The sequence below is a fragment of the Physcomitrium patens genome, chromosome 17, assembly GCF_059467195.1.
Source record: "Physcomitrium patens ecotype Gransden chromosome 17, ASM5946719v1, whole genome shotgun sequence".
NCBI classification, from domain to species: domain Eukaryota; kingdom Viridiplantae; phylum Streptophyta; class Bryopsida; order Funariales; family Funariaceae; genus Physcomitrium; species Physcomitrium patens.
The window spans coordinates 9,470,920-9,484,206 of NC_143426.1; the positions used below are offsets into that span (position 1 = coordinate 9,470,920).

Sequence of the window (13,287 nt, forward strand, 5' to 3'; positions counted from 1 at the left end):
AGAGTGCTAAACTGCTAAACTTGGATCGTCCTCCTCCTGCTGCCGCTGCTGCTGGTGCTGTTACTGATCCGTGCCGTGAATTTTGTGTGTTCTTTTTTTTCTGAGTGATGCTAAAAATATGGCATTCCCAGCGTGGCTGTGCAGCATCAGGCCAGATCCTCTCTCCCCCGTTGTGCTGAAAGCATGCTTCATACTTTCATGCTTCGCCACTCTGGGTTCCCTTGTGGCCTTACCTGTGCCTCTATTTTTGCTACCTTGCTTGTGTTGTCAGCTCTTGAGGGAGGTTTCCACGCCGTTGCCTCTGTTTTGGTTCCTCCAGAAGCCAAGCGAAGGGCAGGTATTTCAGACATGGAAAGGCAGGAAGTCGAAGAAGAAGGGAAAAAACATAAGAAGAAGTTAAAACTAAATTATAAAATACTATTAAAACGAGAGAGAAAAAGGTAGAGTTCGTGTTGAACCTTAGTGTTACACCCATATTGCATTTCTGTTTGGTATTGCAACGTTTAAATAATGTAAGATAGAAAATGGTGCCACCCAAAACATTTTGTATGCATAATAAGCATGGTCCTATGTTATCACATGAAGTTTGGTTTTGATATTTTTCTTAATTAATTTTATAAAAAAAACAAGCAAGCAAGCAAAGTATAAGAATTGAGGAGAAATGAATGTAATCAGGGTAATTAATACAAAAAATAGATAATTGAAAAATTTACATGGGTGAGGTTTGTGAGTTCATTTATTTATTTATTTATTTATATATTGATAGATCACGAAAATAATGTGGATGTTAGAGAAAAAAGTGAATACAAACGTGTAGATAGAGTTGAATAATGTAAACAAATACAGATACCACAATGGATGAATGTGTTTAAAAGATTAATTTAAAACTATACAAAAATAAACTGATTCCATGATGAAGAGGACAAGCAGTGGCAGATTAACAGAATCAAAATAAAATTTAATTTGAAATTAATTCAATTTACAAGTAAATTTTCAGAAAGAGTTTTTAAAAAATGAATCCTAATTATTTTTTAATGAAACTTATAAACTTCAGATATTTATTCTGACTTTTTTCATATATAAATTATTTCTTAAAAAATAAAAAATGAAAAAAATACACCTATATTAAAGACTTTGAAGTTGTCTTGTGGATGATCAAATTTAATGTTCTCATGTTGATTGTAGTTCTAATACTAACAATGTATATGTATATGTATATATATATATATATATATATAATTTGTTTTTGGTAAAACTGATTTATTTCATCAATACTATATAATATTAAATATGATTAAATGTTGATTTTTAACTTCTTTAAAAAATTGAAAACGACAAAAATATTAAAATGCATGAATATTTTGGTATCCCCATTCAGACTCTCTAGATTGTTACCTTCAAGAATACTACTGTAAACTTGCTTCCAAGCTTCTATGTTTTTAAGTTTTTGAGTTCCTAGATTGAACTCCCACCGTCTTGGTAGAAAAGAGTCTAAAGGGGTACTAAAATTTTGCAAGGGGAGATATTGAAAAATTTGTGTCCACGTTAAAATATCAATGTATAGACGATAATTATAAATTTATGAAGAAAATAAGAAATTTTAAAAAAAAAACCAAAAACCAAAGGTACTTCCAAAATATCATTATGTCTATTTATATTAGTACAATTTTAAAATTTATGTTTATTGAGAGAGAAGAAAATTTATAAGTCTATTAAACATTTGCATTTTTCAATAACTAATTTTCATAACAAAAGATATAACTACATGCAATTTTTTCTTTTAAAAATATGTAACTTTTAATAAAAATTCATACCATTATATCAACATATCAATTTATTTTAGTCCTGCCAATATATCAATCAATTTAATAAATAAAACATAATTCATTTATCATTTTTTATATGAATTGGAATGGATAATACAAAATTAAAAAACAAATGCTTCGAGAAAATAATCACACAATTAAATACATTATAAAACATACATTTGGAAAAAAAAAAAAAATTAAAAACTAAAAATTTATAATAATATTTATTTGATAGAATCCAAAATAAATTTGATATTATTTTATATTTTTATAAATATTAATATATAATAAGATAATAATTTATTTTTACTTTATTTTATATTTATATATGCATTAAGTTGTAACTTATAATAAAATATAATATATTAAATAATTAAGATTATCACCTTTATTTTAAAATTATTATTTTTAATATATATTATGAGAAGTTTAAATAACATGTTTTTATTAGATAATTAAATTTTAATACATATCTGTATTACTTAAGATAATAGAAGTAAATAGTGGTAAGCATAAGTAGGTATAAACATGTAGAGCATATAATAGTTTCTTTTAGAACCTTCAAATCAAGTTTTAAGACACAATTTAGATACTTAGACTTTTATAAATGTGTAGTGTGGCTATAAAAACTTATATATTGTGGTTGCATTGAAAGCAACTTATAACTACACACTTAGGCTACAAGTCTTATGGTCCTTAAGAAGCTTTTGCTAGACATTCTTAATAGCTTGTATGTATGGAAGCAAAACCAAGGCCATCATCAATTTTGTAAATATATTTTTTATATTTCAAGGCTTAAATTAAGTCTATATAGTATCTTTGTACTTAAAAATATATTTTAAAATTCAATTCTATCTTACATCTATTTTTTTATTTACTTCTATTTTTATAACACAAGAGTATATTTTTCCTTCAAAGTTTTGTTGTTATTTATTTCTTTGAAAAAAACTAAATCATAGTTTTATAAAGATTTGTATTTTAAAATACATATTTTATATAATTTCTTTTTATAAAAGGGCTTATACCATGATTTTATATATTATTTTCTACAATCTTCTATAATTTGATTGAGATATTTGTCAAAGTTTAATATTAATACTTCCATTAGTTTAAAAACATATATTTATTTTTATAATCTATAATTTAATTACATACATTTTAAATAATAATAATTCTAGTTCTTTAAGTTATTAAATTGATTACATTTGAGATTACATCTTATTTTACAAAAAAATTGAATAAAAATCAAAAAGTTTTTTTGTCTTTAAAAAATATTATTTTCTCTTAGAAGTTGCAACCTACATCTTTTAAAAACCCATTGTTATATGATATTTTTTACATGGGTATCAACTACATCTTTTTAAAATAATAATATCTATTTTTAGAAATTTTATTTTTAAAATTTTTATTAAAATTTATATCACCTTTTATTTACATAAAATTATCTTTAATTAGGAGGATTGTCAAATTGACTTGCATTTTTTACTAAATTAATCTACCCTTTATATTAAATTGAATGGATGTTTAATTTTAACTAAACTTTTTAAATCCATAATTAACATTATCCTTTGTTTTAGTGATAATTAAATTTTAATAAGTTAAAAATAATATTTATTAGAATAAGTATAATAACTAATATTAAATTTTGGTAATGATTTAATAATGGTATAAATAATACTCTTGTCACAATATCAAATGTTAGTACTTTGACAAAAATTAATGCAATTTTTTTTGTATTTAGTTATGAACTATTAAAAAGTTTAAAAATTAAACTAAAAACTAATAAAAATCTAAACATTTCAAATTACTAAATCAACAAATGCTAATACTAAAATCTATAACATATGATGTCAATTTGAATAAATAAAAAATAAAAATAAAAATAAGTCAAATAGCTACCAAAAGTAAAAATTAGAAGTATTGTAATTTATTGATAATTTTTTATTTATTCTAATAAATTAAATCATATTAAATAATATTGATGAAAATATATAATTTTTAAGATTATATTTAGATTTTTTATTTAAGTTATGACAATGTTCTATTAGAAAAATAATATTGTTAAATTTTTAAAAAACCATGTAGTCAAATGGCCTTCATTAATCAATATAAATATATTCCTTTCTATCTTGTATATTATTTAATTTTTCGTATTTTTACTATAATTTAATATGGATATATCTATTAAAAAGTCTATTAAGACATTGAAGCATTAGTGAGTCTTATAGATAAAGCTTTTGTTGAGTATTAAAATTTTATACTTATAAAAAAATTATTATATTTTAAGTCTATATATCTTAAAATATTAATTAATTCTCAATAATTTTTTTTTTAATTTAAACATTAAGATGAATCTAAAATATGTTTTAATTACTAAAAATTGATTGATTTTTATAATATAATCATTTATTTCGGTATTTTTTTTTTGTTTTTACAAAAAAAATTATATCATAATATTATTACATCTTATTCAAAATTTAACAAAATGATGATTTTCGAAATTAATTTTATTTTTTTAAAATATATTTTTATTACAAGTCACGAAATTATAATGTTTCGATCATTTAAATTTATTTATTAAAATTTAGTATTAAATAGTATTAGATATACAAAAAATATTATGAGAGACCTTATCATTATAATTTAATATCATACTTTTACTGTTATTATTTTTATCATCATCATCATATATATATATATATATATATATATATATATATAGTTAAAAAATACTTATATATTTATTTTTTGATCTATAATTTACTATAAAAAAATAAAATTTAAAATAGATAAATTTTTAAAAAGTAATAATATAGATTATAATATTTAGGAGAATGTTAAATATACCCATAATTTTACTAAATAGACCTATTCTTGATGAAGAATATGGTATTTTTGATAAATGTGGTTGGTTTTTTTATTGGTTGTAGATCCAATTGTGATAAAATGAATATATAGTTCATTATTTTTTTTTCATGATGGTTAGGATGAGTTGGTGGATTTAGAATCTTTTTGGGTCTATTTAATATTCCCCTCACATTTACTACCATATTAGAAAACATGCTAAATGTGATGGAGGAGTGATTGATTCTTACGTACAATATGTATGAGGAGTGTCTAGGCCTACACATAAATAAAGAGAGCTCTGGCTTTCATCCCTCGTTCATCCCAATTCAATGGGAATCGAATACCGTTCCTTTTCACGCGGGCGTGGGTGACCGTGGCATCGTGGGGGCCTAGGCCACTACGCTATGAGCTTGAGCTCACAAGAATCAGCAGCGCTGCAGTGACGACGAAGGCGGGGAAGAATGCAGTCGGGAATGAGAGGGATTGATCCTGCACCACGGCCGACGCAAAGCTCAATTACTCACTCCTGCAATAGAAGAAGAAGAAGAAGAAGAAGAAGAAAAATAAGATGAAATGGCGAAGAAAGAAGGAGGAGAAGAAGAACAGCAGTGTGATGATCTGAGCGAGTGAGTGTATTAATAGCGTCAACTTGCCATGCTCCGGGTCTTCTCACTGCTTTCCTTATCACCCTAAAGCGTAAAACCTGATGGAGGGTTGCAATCAGGGAAGAAAGATGAGATCAGATCAGGCCTTCATTACCCCCCGCATTACTACCATTATCGATACCACCAAGTTTCGAGTTTATTTTGTTCGCGTGTGTGTGTGTGCTCGTTATGAGATGCTCCACACGTCAACATGGGGTACAGAATTCAATACTTGATATCATACCCCCCCCCCCCCCCCCCCCGCTTTCTTCCTTTTCTTATGGAGGATAAAAGAACCACCACAAATAATATATAATAAAAAGAGGGAAGAAGGAAAGATCCATGAGCTTTGCAATTTGTTAGCTGCTTTTATGGACAGGAGGGGATATTACTTTCTTGTTTTTCCTTTTCTTTTTCTGGTTGCATTTCTTCCTCTGCTTTGGTTTGGTTGGAAATTCGCAGTGTAGACTTCTGTATGAAGATGATGAAGGAGGGCAAGTTTGCTTTTTGTCCGCCACTGCAATCGGGTACCGAGAGTGGCTACGGAATGGCTCCATTCCGAAGCCCGCTCTGACACCCGCTCGCTATTCCTAAACTGGTTGGTGGGGGCGGTCCACACGAAAGATGGCACAAGGGGGCTGCGACGCAATACCAGATCAGGCCTTCGTTGTGGACCCAAGGCATGGCCACGCACAAGTGGCACTGTTGCAGCAGCCCTGCTTTAAAACAAGTAGTAGGTGTGGTATGATTCGGAGTGGAGACGTCATAAATGCCGCTCCCCGAACTAGTGCTAGACGGCGAACAGTTGCGGCTTGGGTTGGGGTCATGAGCGGACGTGGCTAGGTTTCCTGGAACACTGTTCCGAGGTTTTCTCCGGAAAGATGCACGCAGTGCGTCGCAGTGGGCTAGGGAAGAACTTTTTGATCCGTCGATACAGTGCATGAATGTGTAAATATAATGCTGGCTAGCAGACGCGCGAGCCTTGATGCACCCATGATGCGCTTTGGATTGCAATCTGCCCTTCCTCGGGTGCAGCCTCGGCAAAGCATTCAAACCCATCCCCTAACTTCATCCCTGATGGTGTTGCATTTTCTGTGCATGGTTGGGCATACCATAAGTAACTGTGAACTGGGTTGCGGACTGTAAAACACCTCATAGAGATAGAAATTTAGTTTTTTTTACGAAATATGAACAATAATAAGAATCAAGACTTAAAATAAAATAAAATAACTCCGTGAATCTGAGAATTCCGTGTAAAAGTGGGTTGTGAATTCCTGTTCTTCTCGTGAGATCGATTTCAAACATGTAAATGTTTGGAACTCTATCCTCCTCCAGTTTGTTGGCAAGTTGAGGACTCTTTTTGTTAATTGTGTTGTTATTGAATTTGATGCTTTGAGTGTTGCACTACTTTTCATTTTTTTGTTAAAGTAGTAGGATGGATACGATTAATGTGATCAATTTTTTATGAAGCAACTTGCTCCACTCGCTAGACATCATGGATTCAAGTATATTTGTGTGTTGAAAGCCGCCTTTTAAAATATAACATGATTAATACCTAGCAAGGCATTTTGACTGTAGGTTATACAATGTTACGGTTTGAAAGAAAATCAATATGTAGAAAATAGATAAATAAATAAAGACAATTATGACTCTAGAGATTAGTGATTGGTCGATGGGTTGATTTATTGGTTCTTCATCCGTATCTATAGATTACATCGAGTTAGTGCTAGTAAATCCAAGTGTATGAGTATAGGTTATTGCTCGCCATCTAAAGTCTTAGCTTGTGAATGATCACAATTTGTTTTCAACCAAGGGATCTTCTATGATTCATCTTTTTTCACTTGGATCAAAATGTAACAGAATTTGAACAAAGTCAATGAAAAAAACATATAAAAATTAATGTAACTTTCAATGTACGAAGTTATTATGGTCATGTACAGTTACTAATTGTTGGAAGAGATTTTCCAAGTATGTAAGGAAACATCAGAAGGTTAGCACAGTCGGTTCACCGTCTACTTTCGGAAGGCTTTTATCGTTAGCGGGGTGTATGCCAATGCAAAAAGTGAGAGAAACCATGTTGTGTTGTGCAACCAGGCAATAAATCCGAAAACGGTGGTGGGCGGTATTGGGCGATGGGATTAGTAGATTTGGTTTGGAATGATCCCTTCCTGTATTAGGTGCTGCTCGTCTTTTTCTCGAGAATACCTGCAGGTTTAATCCACCAATCTACCAAACAGAGCTTCAGTCTCGCCCCACAGAAGTCGTGAAAAAGTATATCGTGCAATCGAAGCCTATATATTGTTTGATGGTTTGGGAGACAAGAGTTGAAAGTCGTGTTGAAGTTGACACGGTGGATAAAAGGGAACTGATCACAGCACCTGGCAAAAGAGACCCCACCCCATCCTGTCACATAGGAATATTCCCAGGAAGCCTGTTCCGTGGGAAGTTCGGCGTTGAAGGAGTTGTGTGAAAGGAACCGCGTGATCTAGATGGATGGAAGAAAATCCACTGGTCTAGGTACTAGGTGAGACATTGGGGACCGGCGAAAGGGCTGAGGTGGTGAAGACGGGGGTGGGGGGGCTTGGCGCGCCAGCGGTAGCATTGCGAAGAGACTGCTCAAACAGCCTGGTGGGTTCAGCTGGACCTGCTCGACTGAGGGACCCGCACCATTGGCGATCTACAGCAGAGCCCCAAGCTTCCAAGTAAGCCGCACGCTGCTCGATAGCCCTTCACCTCCACAGCTAGCGAAGTCTGCAAAAGTGAAAGTCTCTGCTGCCTTGTCTGTTTTGCTGGCTCTTGGCTTCGCCAGGACTTGAAGTTTCTTCTTTCTTCGTCTACACCGTTATCACTTCTCCCCCTGGACCCCATTACTGAAGCCTGATCACATCGAGCGATTCTTTACGCTGGTTAATTTGTTGGTGCATGGTTCTAACGGCGGAGTTTGTAGCAGATTGGCACAAGGGGATCTAAACCAGCGAGGTGGAAAGCATGAGAGGTTCAGGAGTTGAATTAGATGCACGCAGTTGGGCAGTTACAGCACTGTTGGTGTACTCATGCGCTGGAGCACTCCCCCTCCGGAATCTCCATCTTCTACTACGATCATAGAATGGTGTAGTTCGCCACACAAGTTTTTTTTGTTTTTGTTTTTGGCGGCAGCTTTAAGTAGGCGAGAGATATTCAGAGGCCAGTTATTTCAGCTGCGCAATCGTGAAAGCCCAAATATTCAGCGAAGATGGGAAGGGTTAAGTTAGAGATTAAGAAGATAGAGAATCCTACAAACAGACAGGTGACGTACTCGAAGAGGCGTAATGGGCTTATTAAGAAGGCTTATGAATTGTCAGTGCTTTGTGACATCGATCTCGCACTCATAGTGTTTTCTCCGTCGGGGAAGCTTACACAGTACAGTAATTGCAGGCGAGTCCCTCAATTTTTACCCAATGAAACACCTTTGATTCTGCATAGCGATGTTGTACTAGATGGTTCAAGTGTAACCTAATGGTCACCTAGGAAGTTCAGAATCTATGAATAGCTCAGACTGTCATTCAGATCTCGAGGTTCCAATCTAGAGCATGTTTATCAGTATAATTTATCCACTTTAGATACGTTGGAGTGTGTATAACGACAAATCGGCCTGCTGTGGTCGAGTCTTCAAGATCAAGCCTTGGTCAAATTGCATCTCATTGTTACTTCGTTGAATATGGGGGTTGGAAACAGTATCGAAGATGTGATCTCTAGGTTTGCCAACTTGCCAATGCATGAGCGGAACAAAAGGTACTTACCTAATTCTTTTGAAGTTTAAATTCAGTTCTACGTTCTCAACGTAGGTTTGATGGTTTGTTATCGCACTTAGGATTTGAGAAAGATCTCCAGGCTCATATGTATTGCGTGTGGTGGGAGCAGTTTTGAGGATATGCTTACACGCTTCGCTAACTTTCATATGCATCATGATCGTACCAAATATAATAGGTGCGCATTCTTCCTCCTCTCTTTGTTTCGTTGAAACTTTACTGGCATCTGTAGTGCACTGCAGTGGTATTAAACAGTTCTAGTTTAGGTGTTCTTGATTGGAATGTTTCATGACTAATAAGCCATGGTTTGCTCTGTCGCCCACGTGCCTTGGCGGACTTCATCTCAGAAAAATCGAAAACTTGGAGGTCAGTTCTGATCTGTCCTGCAATTTTAAGTCATGCTTTTACCTACAAATGACGTGAAATTGTTGCAGAATCTTCGGCAATGCTTGAATGCGGCATTTTGTTGCGCTGAATTTAGGTTCAAACCGTGTACGTACACTTGAACGGTTCGATAGGGTTTTGAAGTCGCAGGGTTTTGGTCGTTAAGTGAATGTGTTGATGAATGCAGTATTTACACAAGTCATTGAAGAAATTAAATGGAGAAAAAGACTCCGCATCGAATCAACTTCTCTTGGGAAAGTAAGTAAACTATAGAATTTGAGTAACTGAAGCACATTGCAGCATTGTTTAGGTTCAAATATTTTTGGATGCTTGGTGGAGGAACTCTATCCTGGCTTTGTATCCTTTTTGACTAATTTAGGGTTTTGTTACATATTCTCTGCACGTGGACGACAACAGCAAGGGTTACGAAGTTGGGGTAGGTTAACACATGCCAACTTATCTCTGGATATTTCACTGGTCTTACTTTGGTACTTTGAGTTGCTCTACGTATCAGAAATTATCGGGCTGATTAGACCAGCGCGTTTTATGTGCAGTTATTACAAGAAGAATTGAAAAAGTCTCAGCAAGAGAAGGAGTTAGTGCAACAAAGAGCAAGGTTGTATCTAGCGGACGAGCAGCTTCTACAGAACGTAACTTCTGTTCAGCAGCTTGCGAACATGGAAACCGAGTTGGAGCAGGCACTCGAGCGAGTGCGTGCAAGGAAGGTACAGAGACGGCTCATCTTCGGCTTCTTATGGCATAAATTCATACTTTACATTTCTCCACATCACTATCTGCCTTAAGTGATGACTGCGGGTTGCTTACTTTCTCTGCATGTGTTTATGGTTTATTGCAGAGTTACGTGAGCAGTGCTTATCAAGTCTCCAGCGCAATGCAAAGACAGGTACAGAATTTAACTTTTCGTGAGTAAAAAAACTTCATTTAATTTAGCAGAATGAGCACTAGGCATGCAAACCCAGTTTCACGATTCCACTAACCCCTGTTATTGAATAATCTTTCTTCTATCAGCAACACGAGTTCCTAGGCAACAGCTATCAGCAGATGATGGTACTACGCCAACAGCAGGCTCATCAACATCATCATCAGCAGCAGCAGCAACAACAACAGAAGGCTCAGCATCAGCATCAGCAGCAGGGAGGTATTCCAGCAGCAGCACAACAGTTGCCATTCTTGCAGTGGAACGGCGCACAAGAGCGACCGGAGGCGACGCTTCAGGACTTCATGGAACAGCAAACTAATACTAGCCAGGCTATCGTGCCATCACAGATGTCTCGGTGTGTATTACCCTATTACGAACCCAACTGAGTCAGAGCATGTTTTGTTTAAACTGCTAGTTGTTCTGACCTGACCTTTACTTCATCTGTTTCTTTCCAGGGAAGTGGTGAGCCAAAGAGAAGTGAGTCCATCAAATAACGGTTTCTTCCCAGGCACAGCATCACAGTCCACTCTGCACAACCTGGGGCAGATCGGTCAGCTCGTGGGAGCAAACCGAGGAATATCAATGCATGACATGGCCCTGGAACAGCGTGGTGGTCAGCACGAGGAGCAAAAGAAAGCTAAGCTTGAAATAACGAAGAACATGGGATTTGCATCGTCAAGTAGCAGTGGAGGAGCAGCTGCAGAAGGATCTGCGGAAACTAATCTGAATCAAACCTTCAACAACCAAACTGAACAAGTGCATGGCAACGCCAATGCTTCCAACTGGCATCAGGCTAACCACCAAGCTCAGGCTTACATCAACTCTCAGTACCCAAACGGATTCTTTAATCAGGTATTGTTACTCGTCAGATTCATCAGGTTCAAACGCATGCTGATGCTGATTGATTTGCTTTGCTTCGTGGAGTAGCGTGCATCTCTCACGTCTGTGTTGTTGGCAGAACGCAGATGCGTGGAAATGATATACGCTAATTAATGCATCGTCACATAACAGAGGTAGGTCAAAATTGAATGGTTCAAACGCGGATGACATCAGGGATGAAGTGAAGAGAGAACACTATGCTCTTGCCAGTGGAGATTCACATCAGAGTATTTAAACAATTGCGTAACGAGATCACTCTGAAGAGTTGGCAGGGTTGGAGGCTTGGAGCAGCAATCTGTAATGAGACACATGTGTCTTCCTTTAGAGTATCATCTGTCTCATCCCGGATTGTCACTAGTATCATTAGCTCAATTTAGTGAAAATGAGACTTGAAACTTTACCTTAGAAAGATATAGCTCAGGTTAGCTTTCAGATATAGAATCGGAACTCGTGGGTGAACGGAAACTGAATATCAGTATTGAGGTGCAAACGTTGTGTACATGTTCAAGGCTTTTGGTGTGGGACAATGGCCCATGCCCAGTCTTTTGGTTAGAGTTGAACCAGCCTAGTAAAGTATTTTCTCATTTCACAATAAGCCGAGACATATCACTTGCCACTGTAAGTTAAATATCGTCGCTACTTATTATGGCTTCAAATGGGAGTGTGGTATTTATTCAGATTGGTATATCCTTCATTTCACATGTGATGAGATAAGATCTGAACTTGCTCTCTCTGCCTTCGAAGTATAATTTATTGGTTTCAACCTCAATGTGCACAGTTCAGATCTACCTCCGGTACTTCAGTTAAATCTTGAGAGTCGAACACAATTGACCAAGTACCTTAACATTCTAGAAAACTATATTTCTTTACATTAGCTCTTGAACAAACTAGATAGCATCTGTCTGACAGCCTGCTAAAACATCACAAATCTTACGAAAAGTTGAGCGAGTTTTGTCACATACACAAGCATAACCTCTGTGTTTCAAGTAAATACTCCAAGACTTCAAGTGCAAAAAACTTGCACTGCACGATGAGATGAACAGAATTAGTCTATTCTCACTGCAAAGCTGCCAGCAATTTTGACACTAATTGACACCAGGTGCCATCTTTCACGCCTTTTTGCAAGCTCGCGAGCAGCGAGGGAGGAACACTTAGTGCCGTAAAGCGAGGACGTCAAAGCCGGCACTTTGTCAAGATCCAGAAGCCTAGTAGCAAGATGCAACGACAAATGGCAATAAATGCATCGATAGAGAAGATCTCTTCCCGTTCTTCTTCCGGAATTCTCTGCTTTGTGCATGAACTTGTCGGCTTTTCACCGGTGATCCATAAAAAATTCAGCATTGAACTTTATGCATACTTTTGAAGTAAACTCTCCAGCTGCATCAGAATTGTTCTCGCTTGATGGTATCCTACTCGATTCAAGAATGTGGGGTCCCATGCTCCCCACTCTATTCGTTTGCATAGTATCCTTTTCGATGGCTGTCATAATATTGGCTGAAAGTCGTAATCCTTTCTTCCAAGTAAATTTACAAAAAAAAAAAATATACATAAATCGTTCCAATACTAAGTGCTAGATATCAACCAATCTTCAGCGAAATTGATAGCAAAATTCATGCACTACTCAAAATTTTCTTTGGCACCATGCGAGTGATCTATTCTAAGGAGCGCAACATTGTAGGACCGAGATCCCTGTGCTAGGTGGAACATACTCAAGAGTTTTTATTTTATTTTATTTTATTTTTTATAGTTCTGCTGAAGGCCACCGAAAAACGAAGAAATGCCGATTTCGGGTTTAAAAGTCAACTGGTTTTGATTGGTTTCCAAGATTTTTCATCCCACGCCCGTGTGCCCACCACTTAATAGCACATTCAGACAAAGAAGAATCGAAAGCACCTTATTGTACTCGGAAATTCTGAGAAGGGAATGTTGTCTGTTTCCGCATAAACTCTTGCAACACAGTTTCCAAGTCATTTTCTGATATGTAAGCAGCAGGTTGC

At 35.5% G+C, this 13,287-nt stretch overlaps 1 protein-coding gene across 3 annotated transcripts; it reads left to right on the forward strand.

Annotated features, from left to right (window-relative positions):
- The first annotated feature begins 7,876 nt into the window (after positions 1-7,876).
- Positions 7,877-11,885, forward strand: LOC112293983 (uncharacterized). 3 transcript variants are annotated; one of them, XM_024544014.3, is made up of 12 exons: positions 7,877-8,001; positions 8,250-8,713; positions 9,014-9,070; positions 9,200-9,265; positions 9,435-9,453; positions 9,659-9,729; positions 9,889-9,907; positions 10,026-10,196; positions 10,328-10,375; positions 10,501-10,766; positions 10,867-11,263; positions 11,377-11,885. In XM_024544014.3, exons 2-12 carry the CDS (start codon positions 8,532-8,534, stop codon positions 11,398-11,400), a joined length of 1,320 nt encoding a protein of 439 aa, XP_024399782.1. In that variant the 5' UTR covers positions 7,877-8,001; positions 8,250-8,531; the 3' UTR covers positions 11,401-11,885. The 3 variants fall into 3 exon arrangements, with proteins under 3 accessions (XP_024399782.1, XP_024399783.1, XP_024399781.1); XM_024544015.3 differs by lacking the exon at positions 7,877-8,001 and having other exon boundaries at positions 8,042-8,713; positions 11,370-11,885; XM_024544013.3 differs by lacking the exon at positions 7,877-8,001 and having other exon boundaries at positions 8,042-8,713.
- Positions 11,886-13,287: the final 1,402 nt, after the last annotated feature.

Excerpts from the sequence above, each read along its gene's own strand:
- LOC112293983 (XM_024544014.3), top strand. The coding sequence starts at position 8,532 with ATGGGAAGGGTTAAGTTAGAGATTAAGAAGATAGAGAATCCTACAAAC. Across the intron at positions 9,071-9,199 it reads ATGCATGAGCGGAACAAAAG|TTTTGAGGATATGCTTACAC; the intron begins GTACTTACCTAA and ends TGGTGGGAGCAG. Across the intron at positions 10,197-10,327 it reads AGCGAGTGCGTGCAAGGAAG|AGTTACGTGAGCAGTGCTTA; the intron begins GTACAGAGACGG and ends GGTTTATTGCAG.